Below are 22,346 nucleotides of genomic sequence, written 5' to 3'. Positions count from 1 at the left end.
AATTCATAGTAAGTACTCGATACATGTTTAACTGTAATAATACAATGGTTATTCATGTAAGGGAGAAAACTTAAATTTCCCCAAACAATCACTAAAGCCCATTACTCCAAAGCTATTCTTATTGATACTTCAGTATATTGTCTAGGTTTCTGTATATTATTTTTGGTTCCAAAATTCACTTTTGCATAGTTGTAACCATATTGAACGTTTATTTTGTCTTTTTTCACATAGCATCATTCATAAATTTTTCCCTTATTAAATACTCCTCATGTATTTAATATAATATTAATTATTATATCTTAAATACAAAATATAAGCATATCAGATGAATATATGGTCATTCATTTAACTTCCCATTGTTGGACATTGTTATTTCCATGGTCTCACTTTTACAAATGCTGTAAGGGACATCTTTATGCATAATTTTTTTCATGTTTAGGGTTATTTCCTCAGATCTGATCCTAATAATGGTATAACTGAGGGGAGGCGGTTTAAGATTTCAACTTAAACTGTCCCTGTGTCTCTACCCATGCCATTCCCTTTACCTAAAATGTCCTTCCCTTCACGCCATCTCCAGATCCTATACATCCTTCCACTATGAGGCTAGTTAGCTAGCTTTCCCCAGTCCCTGCAGTGAGAAGTAAGTTTTTTCTCTTTGTATATTATACAGTATATTGACCTTTCCTGTAGCTTATAGCAGTAACGATAGCTAAGTTGTACTGGATTTTTACCACGTGCTGTGCCCCATGGGCGGCATAATTTAAACCCTACGACAACCCTAGGAAGGAGGTACCATTTATTGATCCCATTTTACAAATGGGCAAACCGAGGCTCAGAGACTTTGTCCATTTCATTGGTCAGTCAGTGTTTACTGGCATCTCACTAGGAGCTGTGGGGGAGACGAAGAGGAAATGAGGCCCAGAGAAATTGAGGGACTAGCCCAAGGTCATACAACCAATCACCAATAGGATTTACACTCAAACCCAAATCAAGAAAATGTTGTCAGTCAGATGGAGAAGCCGATTTACAGCTGAGGAGAGGAGAGGTGAGGAACTGTAGCGGGGAACGGAAAGAGAAGTAGGTAGTGGGGTGGAAGGAGTGTGGGGTTTGAGTCTTGGCTGCTGATCGTCAAGCATGTGGTCTTGAACGAGTTACTTTGGTTTACCCCAAAGGGTGAGGATGAAATGGATGAAAACAAATGAGGTGCTAGAACGGCAGCAGGCACACAGTGAATGCTCACAACGTGCCTGCACTTTGGATCTGAGTAAGCACCACAGAAGAGGTAGGTTCCAGGCTTGACTTTGGAAGATGGGTAGGATTTCAACAGAATTCTAGGCAGAGGAGGCAGGATGATGACAGATGGAGAGGCAAGAACAACCAGGTGGTTTATCTGGAATGCAGGGGGTGGGCGTGGGAGGAAGGGCACTTTCAGAAGACCTGGGATTCAGCCGAATTCTCCCACCACGTGGCCAGCGCGGACAGCTGGGCTGCAACGACAGGTGACCGCGGTGTCTCGGTGGCCTCCCCCAACAGTGGCTTCTCTCTGACGTGCATGACGTGTCTGTGGTGGGCCGGTGCTAACAGTACAGTATGTCCACTTTACTCTGGGACTCAGGATCCAGGCCGACGTCTGCATTTCATTGGCCAAAGTGAGTCCACGCCAAAGCTTCACATCAATCGGGCAGAAAAGTGTAATCTACCCCCAGGGAGGGGCAGCAAATATCCTAAATGGTATCACACCATCTACCATGGCCATAATCTACTGCAGGTGCAGTGGGTTTGTGCAGGTCCTCTTATCTGCCTATGTTCTTGTCTCTAAAAAAGGTTACTGAGAAGAGTCAAAGAAATATGGAATGTGAAAGCATTTTATAAACTGTAAAATAAGAGACAGATGAAAATGCTATTACTATTACTCAGTGAGAAAAAAACCCGGGAAGGTAGGTCAGGGCCAGCTTGTGGAAGGCTGAATGCCAGCCGAGACACTTTATTTGGGAAGTTACACTGAGAGTATCTGAGCAGGACAGACATGTTCTAGTTAAGAGTGTCTGACAGTTCCATGCACTAAGGTATGCTCACCTCCTTGACATCTGGCCATGACCTTGCTTCCTTCTGCCAAGAAAATGGCACTGCCCTTTCATTTCAATGCAGCTCTGCCTACTTGAGCCTGCAGACAGACACACGTGTGCACAGGCGAGGCAAGCTCCACAGTCAGTGTGCACGGCCTATGTGCACAGCTTGGAGAGGAGGCTAAATAAAGTCAGCATGATGTGGTCCTTGTCCCCATCTCTGTTCAGGGGCCCTCCAAGGTACCCACTTAACAAGGTTAACGAGACTCACAGACGCTTAGTGAGAGAGCAGTCGTTTCCACCACCAGCGCGACCACGTGGAGGTTGTGACCCAGCTGAGAGCAGGCATGGAGGGTTGTGTGCCTCGGTCTCTTTCTAGGTATTGCCCAAAGCAGCAAAAAGCTCAGAGCTGGCTCCTCATGCATAAAGCTTCGGGTTTTTTTAAAAATATATTTTATTGATTATACCATTACAGTTGTTCTATTCCCCCCCCTTCAATCCCCTCCACCCGCACCCTCCCTCCCCTACCATTCTCCCCCCCTTAGTTTATAACCACGTGTCTCAAGTTCTTTGGATTCTATATTTCCCCCACTATTCTTGCCCTCCCCCTATCTATTTTCTACCTACCATCTATGCTATTTTCTGTGCCTTCTCCCCCCTTCTCCTCCTCCCACCCCCGTTTCTAAACCTCCATGTGTTCTTCATTTCTATGGTTCCACTCCTGATCTAGATATCCTCTTAGTTTGCTTTTGTTTTAGGGGTGGTTGTTAATAACTGTGTGTTTGCTGTCCTTTCACTGTTCATATTTTTCATCTTCTTTTTCTTATATAAGTCCCTTTAGCATTTCATATAATAAGGGCTTGGTGATGATGAACTCCTTGAACTTGACCTTATCTGAGAAGCACTTTATCTGTCCTTCCATTCTAAATGAAAGTTTTGCTGGATAAAGCAATCTTGGCTGTAGGTCTTTGGATTTCATGACTTGGAATACTTCTTTCCAGCCCCTTCTTGCCTGTAAGGTCTCTTTTGAGAAATCCGCTGACAGTCTGATGGGTACTCCTTTGTAGGTGACTGTCCCCTTATCCCTTGATGCTTCTAGGATTCTCTCCTTCATTTTGGTCTTGGCTAATGTAATTATGATGTGCCTTTGTGTGTTCCTTCTTGGGTCCAACTTCTTTGGCACTCTCTGAGCTTCCTGGGTTTCCTGGAAGTCTATTTCCTTTGCCAGATTAAGGAAGTTCTCCTTTATTATTTGTTCAAATAAGTTTTCCACTCGTGGCTGTTTCTTTCCCCCTTCTGGTACCCCTATAATTCGGATGTTGGAATGTTTAAAGATGTCCTGGAGGTTCCTAAGCCTCTCCTCATTTTTTTGAATTCTCATTTCTTCCTTCCTTTCTGGTGGGATGTTTTGTTCTTCCTTCTGGTCCATTCCATTGATTTGTGTCCCCGTTTCCTTTCCATCACTATTGGTTTCCTGTGCATCTCCCTTCATTTCACTTAGTTTAGCCTTCATATGTTCCTCTAATTTGTGACTTTGTTCCTCTAATTTGTGACTATAATCTACCAGTTCTATGAGCATCCTGATAAATAGTGTCCTGAATTGTGCTTCTGAGAGGCTGGCAATTTCTCGGTCACTTAGAGTTATTGTCTCCGGGACTTTGAGTTCTTCTTGCGCCATCTTTCGGGTTGTTTGTGCGTGTTCCATAGCAGGATCAAAGCCCTAAAATGTTCACTAGAACAGGGCAACTAAGTCGCTGGGTTGTGATGTTGTATGTGGGGGCGGGGTCAAAGAGGGACTTTGGCGTCTGGTCTGCCGCCTGCCGCCCCGGCCCTCACTGGTGCTGAAGGGCAACTAAGTCGCTGGGTTGTGACGTTTATGTGGGGGCGGGGTCAAAGAGGGACTATGGTGTCCTGTCCGCTGCCTGCTGCCACGGCCCTCACCGGTGCAGCAGTTGCTGCCGTCACCGGGCCCCTGCGTTTCGTCCCACTGCTCGCGAGTGTGCCACCCCGTGGGGCCTGCGTGGTCTGTCTCACTGTGCGCGAAGATGCGCCCTCGGTCTGCCCCGCACCCCAACTGGTTCCCGTCTGCCTGTGCGCCTGGGCCCTGTCCTGCCCGACCCTGCTCGCTGCTGGCTCCGCCCCTCTTACCGTCCCCGTTGAACGGTTAGATGTAGTCGGACTTCCGTATAATTCAATTTTCTGACCTTTGGTTGTGTCTTTGTTTCTCCAAACCTTTGTTGTATTCGAACTTGGTTGTGGGAGAAGGCACAGTGTTTCCATCTATGCCTCCATCTTGGCGGAAGTCCAAAGCCTCGGTTTTAAGTTGATATTTGCACTTAGGTTGGGTTGTTCCTTTCCCTAAAAGCACCCAAGATTTTTGAAAGTTGAGCATCAAGGCTCTGGAAGTTAGGACAGTCAGGACCCAGGAGTGAGGGCGGATGTCCTGGGGCAGCCAGAGCCACTGGCTTTCCTAGAACCCACACTAAATGATGCGTGGAACCCCCTGGGGACCAGATTTCCCACACAAAGCAGCTCATTCTTTCCCCATCCTCCTTCCTCAAGGGCTTCTTTATGGAGACAGGCAGAATGGCTGGGCATCATCTCTGGAGCCAAGATGTCTGGGTCAAATACTGGTTTCCACGTGGCCTTGAGCAAGTCACTCAAGCTTTCTGAGCTTCAGTTTCTTCACCTGCAAGATGTGGACTCAATGAGTTAATACATATGATATTTAGTGCAATGCCTGGCACACCCAATAACCACTACAGATCAGGCAGGTTCTGGGAGTTTGACTCACAGTGTGAGAGGAAGGTAAAGAATGGTTACTATGCTTTGCCACTAAGGGTCCCTCTGGGCTAATAAAACACCCCTGGTTAAGTTTTCCCCAGGAGATGCTGTCATGAACCCAAGGTCAGGTTGGAAGGAAGGTCCCTCCTAATGGGCCTTCTCCAGCTCATGCACCAACTCCCCCACAGACACAGTCCTGGCCTTCCCAGGGACCCAGGTGACCTAAGGCCTAAGGAGGCAATGTCACATACATCAAAGCCCCACGGGACTGTGGGTTTCCAAATTTCTAAAACATTTTCTCAGTCCCAGCTTATTCCAAGAGGATTCTGTAAGTGGGGAGCCTAGTGACTCCAAGCCCCCATTGCTTGCCAAGCCCAGCAGGGGGCAGAGGTGGCTCCACCACCACAGTCAGGTAAAAAGAGGTTGCAGACAGGAGGGGGCCGTGGCTGGTGTTCAGAGGGCCGGGTCAGCAGAGGCGCTGGGCCCCAGGCCCACCAGGCATGCACCTGTCAGATGTTTTCGTGGGAGGTCCACCTCGCTCAACCCACAGCTACCCTCCCCCCACACATTTCCTGTAACGTGGTGGGGAGTCTGACTGCCCCAGGCGAGAACTGTAGGGCCAGCGTGGAGTAGAACAAAAGCCATCAAGCAGGACCCGGGGCCCTGAGTTCAAACATCTTACTGTTCTAGGACTCAGTTTCTTGATTTGTAAAATAAAGGGATGATTTGAATGAAAGGTGCCTTCTAGCTCTCCGATAAAATTCTTCTAGCCATGTCCTATTAAATAAATTAGGCTTTATTAGATTCAAGCACATACTTGTTTTATTACTTTTAAGTCATTTAAATTAGATTCAAATTAGGTTAACCAAGTGTTGCCCTCCAGAGAGCCGGGGACTGGCGTCAATGATGAGATAAGAATAATTCATCACCTCTTATCAATCAGCAGTCCCTAAATGGGTGCTTCCAAAGTGCTTGAGTATGCTTGAAAGCACTAAGTTTCTGTAATTTAAATATTCTCACTTTAATCTCATTGACGTCTTTCATTTGCTTAGCAAAATCCTTTTTTCTTTTTCTTTTTTTCCCTCCTATAGTCAGCAGGAGGGGAAATATCCTGACTACTGTGGAAGTGATTGCAAATTCTCAGGCAGAATAGATGGCAATAGCAAAAAGCTCAGCCGAAACAGGGTGATTAAGAAATCTCTCTTCCCTCTCACCCACACCAGGGCGCTGGTAGGCTGCGCTGCTGCTTGAATGGTGGGGGCCCTAAGCAGTTCCTCATTGTTATTAAAACTACAATTGGGGCCGAGGTCTGCCTTTGGGGGTCATCAACAGCTGGCCCCTCTCCATGAAGCCTGACTCCTCACATGCCTGTGGCCAGCCACACCCAGCCTGAGCTGCTGTCCAGGGGTCTCTCTTGCCCTTTCTGCTCCCAACCAAACCAATAGCCTCAAAAGACAGAGGCATCTCCAGTGCTGGCCTGTCCTTGCGGAGGTGGGGAAGTGAGGTGAAGGCCTACCAATGTGCTGAGACAGTCCTCAGCCTGAGAGAAGGCCTCTCACTGGGACACCAGGGCAGCTGTACCCCGCCTTCCCCCCACCGAAAGAAGGAACTAATTCAGCCTCAAGACACCTAGTAGAGTAAAACTAGACCTGCTTTCAGGGTGGACCATGGCTAGTTTAGGGTGCAGCAAAAACACAGCCAAGACTGATAACTGAACGTGCTAAATGTTACCTGAAAGAACTAGAACACCTGGACTCTGAACTTCCAGATACCGAACGTAACTTATGCACGACAGCCCCAGCCGGGGGCAAGGCGAATGGGGAGAGGCTGGAGGCCCTGGCCGGGCTCCTCCCTCTGGGTGACGGCTTTTCAACGAAGGCGGCAAACGGCGTCAACCGTTTCCTCTCACGGTTAGCCAGATGCCTCGTCCATCACGAACACAACCTCATTTCTCAAAACCAGACGTCACGTGTATTCCCCCTCTTAGCCTCCATCCTTGGAGGCCGGGAGTCTGGGGCAGTGGGCAGATGATGAGGAGATTTCTAACAAGAGTTAAAAAATGCCGAGGCCAGCTCAGTCTTTGCCATAGTCAGTCTCTCCTGAGAATTAACGAAGTACCATCAATAAAAATCATGGTATACATTTACATTATCGAGCAAATATATAACATCTTCATCACTGAAAATTTATAAAACATGGATGAACAAAGAGAGGGGAATTGAAGCCCCCATTAGCCATAATCTGTTACTCAGAGATAGCGACCAATCACATTTTGGTGTGTACTTCTACTGCTTTTTTCCTCTTGAATTTATCTTTTACCCTTAAAAAAAAAACCTTGAATATAACATCATTAGACTTTACAAAAATCTTTTAAGGAAAGTACTGCCAGTGTAATTGTTTCTATTTTAAAAAAAACAACCAGGGTCCCAGGGCTTCAGCTGTGTTAGTTCATGTGGCAGTTCAAGATGATAAACAGCACCTGTCAGGCCTGTGTCTCCTGAGGGGACTCAAAACCCAACAGCTTCATCAGCAGCAAATAAGAACGCCCAAGAAAAAAAAACGGAATTTCACTTCCTATCAGGTGAACTGACCGAGATCAAAGGCTAGAAATATACCTGGTGTTTTAAAATCTACCTGTGAGGAACATGTGTGGTCAAGGAGCAGAAGTCACCAGCAGAGTCAGGTCCATGAAACGAGACCACAGCAGTGTCACATCCATCAGAATAAGAAAGGTGCCAGATCGCAGGATACAGGCCAATGCAAACAGGAACCCGTAATTAGGAGGGAGAAATCAGGGGGTCCTCACAGACACGAGAGTGCGGAGAACCACCCCACCACTAGTCGGCTTTCCTCGATGCCCCCAGCAGAATCCTGGCAACATGGGACCAGCTGGTTTCTTTGCCAGGAAGCAGGTGGGGCTTGGACAGAGATGTGCGCGCACGTCCCTCCCACACCTGGGGAGCATGGGCTTTCAGGTGGATGCTGAGGTGCGCAGGCTGAGGATCAGGAGAGCACAAAGGGGTCTGAAAAAGTGGAATGACAGGAGTGCTGCCCAAGAAAACTGCCTCACGCAGAGTGCTCCACTCACCGTTCTTAAGGCCGTGGGGTGAGGCAAGCTTCCCAGAAGAACCTCAGAGGGGCTAGAGGGAACGGGCCAGGCTACAGAAGGAGGAGGGAAGGGAAGGTCTCCGAGGAAATTGGGCTGTGCAAGAAGGAAGTCACTTCCTTGGCCCTGAGACCTGGTGTCAGAGTCCAGAGCTCGATGAGTTTCACAGAGAGGGAAAGATGCTGGAGAGAGCTGGGTGGATCACAGAGGTAGGACAGCATCTCCAAAGTGCACCACAGGAGTTCTCACCACTGGGACCCAAGACCGAAGTTCTCCATAATATGTAACAGATACTCAACAGTGCTTTTCCTGAAAAGATGCGAGATTTTTAAAAATTTTATTTATTTATTTATTTTTAGAGAGAGGTGAAGGGAGGGGGAGAAGGAGAGAAACATCAATGTGTGGTTGCCTCTCACGCACCCACTACTGGGGACCTGGCCCACAACCCAGGCATGTGCCCTGATCGGGAATTGAGCTGGTGATCCTTTGGTTCGCAGGCCTGTTTTCAATCCACTGAGCCACACCAGATAATGGGAGATATGAGATTTTTTAAAATTTTTATTTATTTATTTATTTATTTATTTATTTATCTTTAGAGGGGAAGGGAAGGAGAGAAGGAGAGAAATATCAATGTATGGTTGCCTCTCGTGAGTCCCCTGCTGGGAACTGGCCTGCAACCCAGGCACGTGCCCTGACTGGGAATCAAACTGTGATCGTGTGGTTTGCAGGCCCGCGCTCAATCCACTGAGCCACACCAGCCAATGGGAGATATGAGATTTTTTAAAGAAGTGCTTGCATAAGTCCAACAACTGGTGAGAAAACATACAATCTCATTGCTAAAACAAATTAATGAAAATAACACCATTTCTTTTTTTTTGGTGGTGTTTTGTTTTTGGTTTTGCCTATGAAATTAGCAAACAGGAAATAATAAAAATCAACATGATTTTAGCAATATTTCTGGATAATAATTTAGTAACAAGTATCAAGTGTGTTTAAAATGCTCATACCCACTGACCCAGCAATTCCACTTAAAAAAATTTTTTTAAACTCTCCTAAGGACATAATCAGAGATGTGCCCAAAGAAGTAAAGCAAAGTTTTGTTTATTGTCCTTCTTATACTACCTGCCAGTCTCATTCCAAGACAGAGATAGAGATAAGGATAGAAATAGGCAGAGATATGACAAGTGTCCAAAATTGGGGCTGGGGGGGGGATGGAGATTTACCTATAGGATGAAACAGCGTGCAGCTGTTGGAAGTTGTAGGTTGACTCAGAGGATGTTTACGATGTGCCATCACCATGGCAAAGTTTTTGCGACTATATAGCATTGCACCCCCAAACAAATCTCTATGTAAAATATACAAATCTACGAGTATAAAAACAACTGGAGGATAGTATAGCAAAGAGCAAATAAGAATCTTTATCTCCAAGGGTGATAAATACAGGCAATTTTGTGTGTGTGCACAAGGGGCTATGATTTCCACGTTCTCAGTGATCGTATTATTTTTTGGAATTAGATAACATATTATTTTTTAATGACCAGGCTGCTTATATCTAGAACTTTTCCTAAAGAACCCCAAACTGAGGCTCTTGCATCATCTAGATTCTAGAAGTAAGTTCTAGATCCGTTTTTCTTCTGAGCTTTTTTCCTTCGGCAGAGGCATGCTTCTTGGTCTGTTTCCCATATAACACATCTGAGCAGGTGGCCTTAAAATAAAACGAAACAATGCCAGACAGCACACTTTATCAGCCCCTGCCTCACTCCCAATAATCACTGAGCTACGCAACCTGGCCAACTGGGGATCTGCCCCATCACAGTCCCTGTCTGCTGAGTCCTCCTGTTGACATGTGGGCCCCCATCCTGCCACGGACACCCTCCTGAGGCCTCAGATGGACTCTGAGTACGCCAGCCTAGGGGGAGATCCCTAGAGCGGTATGTGAGGACACCACCTCCCCGTCCTAGCCCAGGTAGCCACAGAGCCCTGACAACCCGCAGCGGGCCTCCGATGGGCCCGCCAGGTCCAACGCCCCCCATGAGCCCTTTTCTCTCCCTTGGACACCACACAAAACTAGCTCTGTGGGGTGAATGCAGAGGTGTCATGCAGTGAGTCTGGCTGTATATCAACCCTGATCCTTGACCCCAAGAGCAGCAAAGTGCAAACAGTTACTTACTCAAACTGCCCTTTGATTACATTGAAGCCCAGCTGCTGAACCCAGAGAGAACTGTCTTTCTGGTGAGGAGAAACATTCTGTCAAGGACAGTTAATTTTAATTTTTCCACTGAGCCCAACCTCAAAGTGAGGTTGATTGCTACGCAGCAAGATGGACTGCATTAGTGGAACCTTTAATTGAGGGCAGATCTATGTCCCAAAAGCATAATGTTTGTTGTATACATACTTTGGGATGTGAAGAAAAATGAAAAACAGACCTTTCTAAGGAAAAATTGAAAGCAGAGTGTGTTCCACAGTCAGGATGGCAGCACCAAGGGCCGGCTGGGGCGGGCTTGGTTTGACTCCCCACCTCCCTATACCTCGGTTCTAATGGGCTGTTGGCAAATGTTCCTAAAAGCCTGTGTTCATCTCCCTCTTCCCCAAACACTGGGCTCCATCGCAGTTTCTCTCATGGCAAACAAAGAGCTCCAGGAGACCAGAGACTGATGAGGCCTCAGCGAGGGGCCAGGGCATGGGATTCTGCTGCATGGCTCCTTCGGCCAAGGAGCTGATCCGTGTTGGCACGTGTTATGGCCACTTCTGTCCACATCCTTTCCCAGTGGCCTTGAGATGAGCCCTCGGCTGGAGCACAATGCCACTTCTGGTCTCTTACTGTTACGGTTCCGGATCCTTGTTGCCTTTTCCCTGATTCCCTGAGCTGTACAACTGGTCTTCGTGCCATTGAAAGAGGTGTCCTCTCAAAGCCCAGGTGGGGTCACCCCTCCTCCAGTCTGCCCCCCCCCTTGACTTCCAGACACACTTCCTGGCAGCCAAGCACTTCCACGACCAAAGCCCACCCTCCCTCTCCAAAAGTCCTGTCACATCCTACACTCTGGCCAAACCAGTCCCCTTCTCCCTCCCCCTATTCTCAACCCATCAGCCAGTCTGCTGTGACAGCCTTCTAGTCCAGGCCACCTCCACTCTTGGCTGTACAACTGTGACAGCTTCCAACAGAGGTACTTGCTTCTATTTTTTGCCCTTCTCCAAATCTATCTCCACACATCAGCCAGACTGATCTTTAAAAATGTGAACAATGCTTACCCCTTCCTAAAAATCCTCTGTGGCGTATGGCATTCTACCACACAGAACAAAGCCCAGCTCTTTCCCCAGGGCCTACAGGGCCCACCATGACACAGCACCTGCCTACCTTTCCAAATTCTGCTTGCACTTCTACTCCCCTCACTACTACGGCCACACCCTTTCCCTTCTGTTCTTAGCACTTGCTCGTCCTCCTAGGACGAGATGAAATACTCTTTCCCCAACTCTTCCCCTGCCCAGCTTCTTCTCACTTTTCAGAATTAGCTTAAATGCCACTTCCCTGCAGCGGCCATCCCTGACCACCTTCCCTAGAGCAGGACCACAGTTGTTCTACACAGCTCTCCACTCCTGTCTGGAATTATCTTGTTTACTTATTGTTTGGTGATTTGCTATCCCTACTGGAATCTAAGCTTCCTAAGGGACCTTGACTAATCTGTTCATTGTTGCTATATCACCAGGACAATGCTTGGCACACAATAGAATCTAAATGATGACTTGGGGATAAATGATCCAATATAGGAAATAATAAACGTGTCCTAAAAGGCCTTCACTCTCTCCAGCCTCCATTCTTTACGTTATCTCCTTGACTCGGCAAGCCCTTGCGTCCCGATGCTTGCAGTGAGCTAGGCTCTAAAGCGCCTATCCCACAAAGCCCCCCTGTCCACTCTAGGCAGAAATGACCCTGGCTTCCTGTGCTCCCTGTTGCAAGGCCGCCCACTTCTGCATGACTTGACCCTGTTCCTGGACCTTCTTGCCTAGAAAGACAAAGCTATACGCCAGAAACTAATGTCACTGTCGGCTTCAGGAGCTCCCCCAAATCGGTGCATACAAACTGCTCAAACAGCTCCCCTTCCCAGATTATTGTTTTGCCCAACCAGACAGTGATTCACTCACCAAAGCAAGGGTTTTGCATTGTGTTCACCGATTTCCGTGAACATCAACATGAAGAATTTCGTCCACTCCCAGTCAAATCCTGCACAAAAAGACGTACCTGTCTTAAACCTTCATTCGAGCCCCAACCACCAGACCCAGCCCTCTCAGAGGAGAGGCTGCTTTAAAGGGTCTCCTGAGGTTCTGGGAACGGGGCCCTCTGCCCCGCATTCGGTTTTTCCTGATGAACACGTTATTCTGGAGGCCTTCGGAGGGTGTGGGGGGCAGATTTGGCTGGTGACAGCCCACTCCTGTGACCACCACAGTGTCCAGCACCAAGCTCTTCTGTGTGTGGTGAATGATGAAAGAGTAAGCGCACGGACGAATAGTGGCCTCCCCTGCCTTCCAACCCCTTCCAACACCTTCCTTCTCCTTGAAGCATCCTAGCTAGAAACAAGAAATGGCAAGGTGCTCAAGGGGCCAGTCAGTATTAAGAGCAGGGCTTTGTACTAAAGAAGTCCTTCATTTCAGTGACTAGGCCTTACTCTGGAAGCAGGAATGGACTGCTGGAACCAGGGGGCGACCCCGTAGCTCCCCCCCAGTTCCAGGCTAGGGCGCCGCACCGCCGACCAGACTCTGTCCTTTGTGCCCAGGGCGACCGCGCTGGACCGCTATGGGCTGCAGAAGGCGGGCTTCACGCACGTGCTGAACGCTGCCCACGGCCGCCGGAACGTGGACACGGGACCAGACTACTACCGCGGCATGGCCATTGAGTATCACGGAGTGGAGGCCGACGACCTGCCCACCTTCGACCTCAGCATCTTCTTCTATTCGGCGGCCACTTTCATCAACACTGCGCTCCGCTCGGATCACAGTAAGAGGCCGGCAGCCCAGCAGTGGCCCCGCCCCTCACCCAGGGGGAGGGGGGTCTGTGCACCCCGGGTCTGCTCCCCTCTCAAAGCTGGCCCTGCAAAGGTTATGTGGGGATGAGCCGGGAATGTCTGGGGGCCCTAGGCCCCACTGAGCATGCTGCTGGTGGCCTTTGGCTTTGATTGAATTGGTGTAGAGAGGGTTCAAAGGAGAGGTCTTCGGCCTGGAGCTCTCTCCCCTAAGGCACATCAGCGGTCCTTGCAAAGGCGAGGGGTGGTGGTGGGTCTGGGGGGCCGTCTGGCAGCCCTTGGAGCTGGGATGGCCCAGAGGCACTCATGGTGCCTGTGCCCAAACCCGACTAATAGGGGTTTCCACACCTGCAAACCCTCAGGCAGCTGGCTTGCGTGGAAATCTGTGGAAAGACTTCAAGTTCTCCTGCCAACTAACCAAGCCCACAGCCCCCCTACCTCCTTAACTCCCCCTCAAGCAACGGTTTAGTGAATCCCCCTCTAGAAAGCTGACGACCTGGCCTTCATATGTGGCTAGCTATGTTTGAGGCTGAGCTTGGCACCTGTCATGTCCAAGGTTCCCAAGGTTTATTATCCGTCTTTTAAATCACAGTGCTAGACCTTGCGCTCAAAATGCAGGCTTAGCTGCCCTCCAGGGAAAGGCTCTGGGGCTCTTTTGGAGAGAAGGGCACAGTGTTGGAATGTGTCAGGTAAGACAATACGCAGTCACCATTGCAGGGTGTGTTTCGATGGCATCCGCGGAGGCCAGAGGGACTGCCGCTCCCTGATCTGTGCCCTGACTTCAGCCCCGTGTGTCATGGCCCTTCGTGGGGCCATTGCATACTGCGGGGCATCCAGGTACAGGAGTGCCCCCTTATTTGCAGTTTCACTTTCCTTTGTTTTAGTTACCTGCGGTCAACCGTGGCCTGAAAATATTAAACGGAAAATTCCAGAAATAAACAATTCGTAAGTTTTAAATTACATGCCTCTCTGAGTCGCATGATGAAATCGCGCAGTGTTCTGATCCATCTGGCCAGGGACATGAATCGTCCCTTTGTTCAGGGGACCCACGCTGTCTACGGTCCCTGCCCGCCCGTCACTCAGCAGCCCTCTCAGTTATCAGACGGCCTGGCTCAGTATCACAATGCTCGGGTTCAGGTTGCCCTTATTTTACGTACGGCCCCCAAGTGCAAGGGTGGTGACACTGGCAATTCAGACATGCCAAAGGGAAGCTGTGAGTGAAAAGGTGAGAGTTCTTGAGTTCATAGGGAAAGAAAAAATAAACTGTATGCTGATCTTACTGTAAAGGAGTCTCCTACCCATAAAACTATGAAGACGGGAGAAGAAATTTGTGCTAGTTTTGCCGACGCACCTTAAACTGCAGGAGTTTCGGCCACAGTGCATAAGTGTCCAGATGGGAAAAGCACTAAATGTGTGGGTGGATGAGAACAGAAAGTGTGTTCTGATTGACGGCCACCTGTTGCACCAGTAAGCGTAGAGCCTGTATAAAGATTTCAGCAGGGGATCCCTTGAAATGAGTGACACAGGACATTTACTGCAAGTAAGGGATGGCTACACAGATTCAGGAATAGTTTGGACAGAAAAATATAAAAATTACTGGAGATGCTGTGTCTGCCAATAAAGCAGCTGTGGCCACATTTCCGGCAGAGTTGAAGAAGTGGATAGGTTCAGTATCATCTGTGGTTCCAGGCATCTACTGGGGGTCTTGGGACACATTCTCCGCAGATAAGGGGGGACTGCTGCACCGAAAGCCTTTCTTATCGCGGGAGGTTGGGCTTACAAGGCTCACTGACTGCCCAGCCTGCTTCAGGAACTTGCGCCCTATGGCTGGGCGAGGCCGAGCAGCTCCAGACCTTGATGGCCGCCCCAAGGTGGGCCCAGCCCCACGGCCAGCCGTAGGCACAAACAATTTGTCATTCTTTTGGTTCAAAAAGCAGTATCATGATGAAAAAAGAAACCTATGAAGCTGAAGTGCTTGTATTTGGGGATGCCTCATTTCAGAGTTGTTCTTTGATGAGCCTATTTATGGGCCGGCATTTGTGTTATGCACACTCTGGGTTTCCAAATAGGATCAAAAAGCAACTGGACTCTGACTCATCACCACGAGGTAAAACTCGCCTCACAGTATTTGAAGTTAACTGAAAACAGATTTGACATGAAAAAACAAAAAGGTACAGTGCAACTACCCAATCCTTCAGTTTCACTTGCTGTTATTACATCTTTGGCCTTCCCCCTAATGAAAGGGGCCTGGCAGGCTTTGGAGAATACAGGGCTGGGTTCAAATTCACGACTTACTAACGATGTGATTGTTCTGAACCTTGATTTCTCCATCTGGTGATAAAAATATTTATCTTGAAAGGTTATAATGAGGATCAGCAGTCACCAACATGAAGCACTTCTCGGAGACCCTGGTGCACAGCAGGCTCTCAGATGTGTTTGATAAAAAGAGGTCACGCACTGCGAAGCACGTGACCAGCCAGCACAGGCACCAGCCAGCACAGGCACATCGTCGTAATAAAGTTTCCAGTTCCCAAAGAGAAAAAGACATTCCAGCTTTGAACTAGCACGATACACTTGCATGACAGCTTGTTTTTGGTTCTTGGCATGTGATATTAGAGTCTGTCCCCACTGACCAATCAGGGAAGAATGGGGCTCTCAAGTCCTGTTTAGGCATGGGCAGACCACCGAGCTCCAACGAGGAGGTGTCAGGCTGGTAACCGGGTGGTGGATAGCACCTAGTAAAGAAAGGGGCTGAAGGGAGAAGTATATACCCAGGTTAGAGGGTATGCAGGGGCTGGAGACTAGACCAGTTGTCGGGGGATGGGGATCAGGACATGACCACATGCCAGGTGGGAGACTGGGCTCCCCTCTCGGTGCCCTTTGCACTTGCATATTTGAAGACCTCCCTGAGTTGAGGGCTCAAAGGCCAACCCTTCCCACCAGGCAGAGAGCAGGAATGAATGAAGCTGGCTGCATGTAAGGCAATGGGGTGTGGGTAGGGGGTGCTCGTGGCTAAGGGAGAACTCCTATCCCTTCCAAAGGGGGCAGCTGCTGCTCTGTCCCAGCCAACGTTTGTTTTTGTGAGAATCAGCACAAATGTGGTAGATCCGAACTTTCAGGAAATATCTCCAATCTGGATTTTAATGTAATATCACTCAATTTTTAAGTGTTGGCAACAAATTGAAAATTTCTTAAAAGGCTGCGAAAGCCAAACAGAGAAACCCAGTGGCTGTCAGTCTGTAACCTGAGTAGTCAAGGAACAAAATAAAATGCTGGTTAGCTCAGCAACGGCATTGTCCTCGACCCCGAAGAGCGGAGATGACATGTGCTTGGCTTGCCTGCTGCATGCAGGGGGCGGCCTGGTTGTGTCTAATTATGCACTGGGAAACCAAGGGGCATGACCATCGATAGCATTTCGGAGCCAGGCTCACTCGCATGTTTCTTATTATACTCTTGATGTAAGAGGTGTTGATGGACAGTCTGGCCAAAAGGCAAAGCGTCTCCCTTTCCTCTCTCTTGTCTTTCCTCTTCTTCCTTGGCCGGTTTCCGCCAAGTGTGCACTGTTTCCCCTGGCTACCCCTCGCAGCTCATCTCGTTCACTCTGTTTTAAAAGCATTGCTTGTGGAGCTGTGCCCGTGGTCTGTAATCAGCCCCATGGGGCCCACTCCCATCCCTACCCTACCCTGGTTTGCCTTTTCTGAAAGAACTCCCCAGGGAACTTCAGTCACTCCTGAAAAATCTTAGAGATAATCTAGTCCAGTGTCCTGCCCTGAGAGCTGGGGAAGCAGAGGCCCAGAGAGGCCAAGTCACGTGCCCAGAGTCACAGAGCCCATTAGAGGCCTGTGGGAATTCCTTCTGTCTCTCAACCCTTTGCCCTTATTTTCAGCATCTGGTGACTTTGCTGTGTAAGAAGTCACCAAAATATCATGGAAGGTGAGGCATTCTAGCTGGTTATAGGATTCGAAACAACCGAACTTGTCATCTTCACCAGAAAAACGAGCGCTGACAAAATGCTGCCACGGGAGCCCTGTTTGGGCGGCCTTAACTATGCCTTGTGCCGCATCCTCTGAGCTGAGCCAGCGTGGTCTTAATTTGGTCTTAATTCAATGGGATCTTCTAAGAAATCCCAGGCACACACCATGAGGCTCCCTAGAGAGCAGGTCTTATACCACCGCTCTCCTTTTGTTCTCTTTTTAAAAAGATTTTATTTATTTATCTTTAGAGGGGAAGGGAAGGAGAGAGGGAGAGAAGTATCAATGTATGGTTGCCTCTCATGCGTCCTCTGCTGGGAACTGGCCTGCAACCCAGGCATGTGCCCTGACTGGGAATCGAACCACGATCCTTTAGGTTCGCAGGCCTGTGCTCAATCCACTGAGCTACACCAGGCAGGGCTCTTTCTCTTTCTTAAACAAACAGTCCACAGCCTGCTTTTGAAACCATCTTAAAATCTGTTATGGACAAGGTGGTGTGAATAAACAAATGAAGTCTGCTTTTGAGCAGGAGGCTGATCCTCTGATGTTTCTAACGTTTAACCAGGTCAGACTTCCAGGGTGTTTTAAGGCCTTGCGCCCCACTGCAGCAGTCCCAGGCCTGCCCCTCGGCCGCTCCAGACACACCCTGCACCCTTCTCCTGAGGACCTGCGCGTGCCCAGGACGGCTGGGGGGGAAGTACCAACTCGGGCTTCGCATGCTGCTCAGGAAGGCATGCTCCAAGCTACTGACTGAGAGACAGGCAGAGGGCACCCCTAAAAGTAAGGGAGGAGGCTGTTTAGGGAGCACACACCTGGTGGGGGGGGACGGGTGGTGGAGGCGGGGGGGGTGTGGCCTATATGTCTGAGGCCTACATTTGGTCAGAAAATATATAATTGAGAAGCCATAGAGATTCTGGATTCGGGTTTTCTTCATGAGACTGGGAATTCAACTTCTGGTGAAGGCCTAAGGGGAACAATTTCACTGAAACCACCCTTTTTCAAACATAGATTGTGACCTATAGTGAGTCATAACAACAGTGTAGTGGTTGCAACCAGCAGTCCTTTTAAAAAACTGAGTAATTAGCCCTGGCTGGTGTAGCTCAGTGGATTGAGCACGGGCCTGCAAACCTAAAGGATCGTGGTTCAATTCCCAGTCAGGGCACATGCCTGGGTTGCAGGCCAGTTCCCATCAGGGGACACGTGAGACGCAACCATACATTGATATTTCTCTCCCTCTCTCCTTCCCTTCCCTTCTAAAGATAAATAAATAAAAATCTAAAAAAATTTTTTAAAAAACCTAAAAAACCGAGTAATTAGAGAACAATAGAAAATATCAGCAGGCATTTCGTGGAATACCAGTACGTATCATTGTGTAGAACCCTTGTCCGACACACTCACACTTGCAACATCACGTAGCATCGAAGAGCTGACTGGAGGCTGGCGGCCTGGGCTCCCGCCACCATTCTGCCGAGTCCTAGCCGCGAGACTTGAACAAGATGCTTCTTTGCGCTTCAGCTACACCCTCTGAGAAATGGTGACAATCATTTTATCTACCTCACCAGGCTGTTGTGAGGACTGACTACAATGAAGATATATAACAACACACCTGCGATATACGGGGTGAAGTGAGGCTGTGCCTGGGTCTGCGTGAGTTTTATACAGTGCTTCCGAGAGTCACACACGAGTCTGAAAGACACGGGTCTAGTAAATGCCAACCCTGACAATGCTGCCCTGCTCAGGGCCCGAACCTGGCTGGTGCCTGACTCACAGGGAGCCCCCTAGCTTCGCTGGCTGGCATGGGCCACGCGGGAACCAGCCACGCTGGGAACTGGCCAAATGCAGCCTTCCTTGCCTTCTCTTCCGAACTCTCCTGAGAGCAGTTTCTCACCCCACGATGCTGGGCCCCCAAGGGTGGTGCGTAGCAGAGCTGTAGAGCAAAGAGGGTGCAAGGGCCCTGAGAGTCAGAGGACAGGCCCTTCCCCCTAGGGAGACCTAGCAAACTCACGTGGCTGATGGCCTTAATGCCCGCTGTCACAAAGACAAGATGTCACTCCAGGAGTTCCTGCCGGAGCTGAGCACCACCCCGCCCCAACCCCTCTCCTTCCGCCTCTCTCTCTCCCACTCTCTCCCTCTCTCTTCCCCCTCCGCCCCCCACTTAACAGACTTCAGGCTCCCAAAAGACTTAATGAACTACAGCTTTCGTCTGTTTCAAGCATTTAGTCATGACAGAAAGAATTACCCTTTTTGCCAAGAGAGGAAGAAACGCTTTAGTTATCAGCAGAGCTGGCACGGGCCCAGACGGCCTCTGGAACAGTCTGTGGCGATGAGAATGCCAGAGGCAGACATTCCACCCCAGGCGCGCAGTCGCGCGGGGGCCAGACTCCCCCCTACCCAACCCAGCGGCAAAGAAGCCGGACCTGCTTCTCACTCTCCTTTCTGGCCACACTCTTGTAGCTCAGCCACATGGAGGGAGGGAGTGGAGGGCCCCTGGTTAGCCTGTGGAGATTCGTGGAAGGAAATATTATCAAATGAGCAGCTCTCATGGGATACCCACCTCTCCCCCGTGCCAGCCCTATGTACGTGTGAGAGGCCATCAACAGAGCCCTTACTGCTGGGCAGGGCATGCAGGCCCCTCTGCCCAGGGTGGCTGGGGACAGAGAACCTGGGGCCTGGTATTCAAGGCCTCTTGCGTTTCTCACGCGGCTGTGGCTGCTATCACCACTGTCCTGGATGTGGTCCCCTGAGGAAGGTGAGAGGGACCCAGGAGACCCACGTCCATTCAGAAGTGTTCTTTCCCAGCTGTTCTTACACCCTGAACATGCTCCAGAAACCTGGGGACCTCCTCGAACGTCTTCTCTGTCGTCCTCTAGGCCTTGAGCCTGAGACACAGGGACAGAGACAGCACTGGGGCCGCATAGCTCAAGCCTCCTCCGCCAGCTCAATCCCAGCGGAGTGATCACACAGCCGGAGGAGGGCGGGCGGCCACCGGGACGGCAGTAGTGGGTACAGCCAGAGAGCCTAATCTCATTATTTTCTATGTCTCAAGAGCATAACGGCCAGTGTCCAGCACACAGTAGGGCCTAATTAACATGCTGCTTTGAACTCCTTCTAGTGCTGGCACCAGCTTTCTGAGTGACCCATGGCAAGCCATTTCCCTCTCTGAGCCTGTTTTCCTTCTCTGTAAAGCAGGGATGGTGATAATGAAGCCTTGAAGGTTGTTATTAAGGATGAAGTAGGTAACACAGTGGGTGCTCACTAGGTGAGCTCTAGAGCGCCCCCAAATGGAGGACGAGGAAATAGCTTCACATCAAGGCATTTGAGCTGGGCCCTTCCATTGCCATGGTAGTGGCCAAAAGGAGATTTTTTGTGTGTGAAAATTCCTTTAGGTCTCTGGTTCTCAGACTCTTTGGTTTCAGAACACTTCTACATTCATAAATATCACTGAAGACCTCAAAGAGCTTTTGTTTATGTAGGTTATATCTATCAATATTTACCCTAGTGGAAAGAAAAATTGAAAAATTTAATATTTATTCATTTAAAAATAATGAAACACACCATTGCATATTAACATAATAACATTCTTATGAAAAATTATACTTTCCAAATACAGTTAGGGAGAAGAGTGGCATTAATTTACATTTTTGCAAATCTCTTTAATATGAGGCTTATTAGAATCCAGTTGGAATACCATTAGCTTCTGCATTCAATCTGTTGTGATATACTGTTTTGGTTTATGTAGATGAAAAAACTCCAGCCTCACTCAGATATGTAATTGGAAAAGGGACTTTAAGAAATTTTTCAAATAATTTCTTCAATACTACACCAAAGTATCGAACGTGGATATTTGTCGATACTACACCCCAACTCGACAAATGGTAACGTCTTAGAGGCGAGTTGTGATGTGGGATCAACACCACATCATTAAACTTCATACTTAGTTACATGAAAATCCACTGGTCTGTCTCGCACTGTGAATGGACTTTTCACCCCTGCGTGTTCTGTAACATCCTGTACTGGTCATCTGGAAAATACTGGTTTACTAAGTTATATGGACCCGCCCAATATTGACACTCCTCCCTGTAGATTATCAAAAGACACACTTGGTAACTAACTATATGGCTGATCTCAACAAAAAAATCTTCAAAGTACTGGGAAACTGTCAACTTGGCAGTGATAGACACAAGTTTTCCAAAATTCTAATTTTTGCTCAAAAGCTTGCATTTTATCACTGGCAATAAATACCATCCGTTGTTTTCTTTGACACGACAGGCTGACTTTGTTCACTTTTGAGAAAAGTCTGCCAAATACCCAAGTTTGAATGACCGCGGTTTTTCTGTCATTCACTCTTCTAAGTAAAAATGGTGTTTCACGAAACAGTGGCTAGTTCAGCCTGCAACTCAATCTGCCAGTGCTTTTCCCCGAGATAACCATCGCAGCCTGATATGCAGCCCAAGCGCTCTACGCGCACGTCCCATGTCATCACATGGAATATTAAGAACTGTAACCAAGGGCTGCAGTTGGATAAATCAAGATTTACTGCTTTATCGAGGCTATTCCAAGGGAAACTGGCTTCCCCCACCTGGAGAGCGCAAGATGGGGGAGTGCAATGATTGCCGGTCTAGTTAGTTTGGTGCCTCTTCCCCCCACTCTGTTTCAGGTAAGGTCCTGGTCCACTGTGCCATGGGCCGCAGCCGGTCGGCCACCCTGGTCCTGGCCTACCTGATGATCCACAGGAGCATGACACTGGTGGAGGCCATTCAACAAGTGGCAAAGAACCGTTGTGTCCTACCCAACCGGGGTTTCCTGAAGCAGCTCCGGGAACTGGACAAGCAGCTGGTGCGGCAGAGGCGACAGGCCCAGCACAGCGACGATGGTGAGAAGGCCAGCGAGGAGGAGCTGTAGGGCCCATGTGGGACAGTGGACACACTTGGGAATGGAGAGGGCTGAAATAGCTCTGGCCTGTGACTTCTCTGTCATGGAGAAGGGACAGTGAAACCAAAGCTTGACTTCTTCCAAATCATCGTAAAGTCCCTGGGTGCCTGCTGACGAACGGATGATTGAAGCCTGCCTCTGGGACGAGTCCATTACTTGGTTTCACAGCAAAATGGGGCAGACGGGCTTCCCAGCAGAACTGGTTGCAGAGGAACACAGTTCTGCATATAGGTGCCTGGGTTTTTTATTGTCTATTTTTTTGTAAGATAGGAGCGGACAAGGATTTTAAAATGTGTAGGCATTGTGCTGTGATTAAATGTTTGGCTGTCTGAAAGTCACATTCTTAAAAACTCATTTTGAAATGTAAACATGTTTTCTGACCACAGAGAAGTGCCCGGGAGTACTGTTCTTCAGGGGAGTCTGCGCAGCTCATTGGGCAGATTGTCTCTGCGGCACCTGCGTTTCCTTACTG

At 48.8% G+C, this 22,346-nt stretch overlaps 1 protein-coding gene across 1 annotated transcript in view; it reads left to right on the top strand.

The window, feature by feature from the left end:
• DUSP29 (dual specificity phosphatase 29) overlaps positions 1-22,106 on the top strand; it is a 36,958-nt gene extending 14,852 nt beyond the window's left edge. Inside the window, exons 3-4 of the mRNA XM_037055798.1 lie at positions 12,726-12,946; positions 21,600-22,106. Of these exons, the coding sequence (XP_036911693.1) occupies positions 12,726-12,946; positions 21,600-21,844 (466 nt within the window). The 3' untranslated portion in view covers positions 21,845-22,106. The remainder of the gene's footprint in view (positions 1-12,725; positions 12,947-21,599) is intronic.
• Positions 22,107-22,346: the final 240 nt, after the last annotated feature.

Source organism: Sturnira hondurensis, unplaced genomic scaffold, assembly GCF_014824575.4.
Source record: "Sturnira hondurensis isolate 20B ecotype Veracruz unplaced genomic scaffold, ASM1482457v3 Scaffold0008761, whole genome shotgun sequence".
Classification (NCBI taxonomy): domain Eukaryota; kingdom Metazoa; phylum Chordata; class Mammalia; order Chiroptera; family Phyllostomidae; genus Sturnira; species Sturnira hondurensis.
Note: the sequence above shows the minus strand (reverse complement) of the source record. Positions and strands in the feature narration are given on the sequence as shown.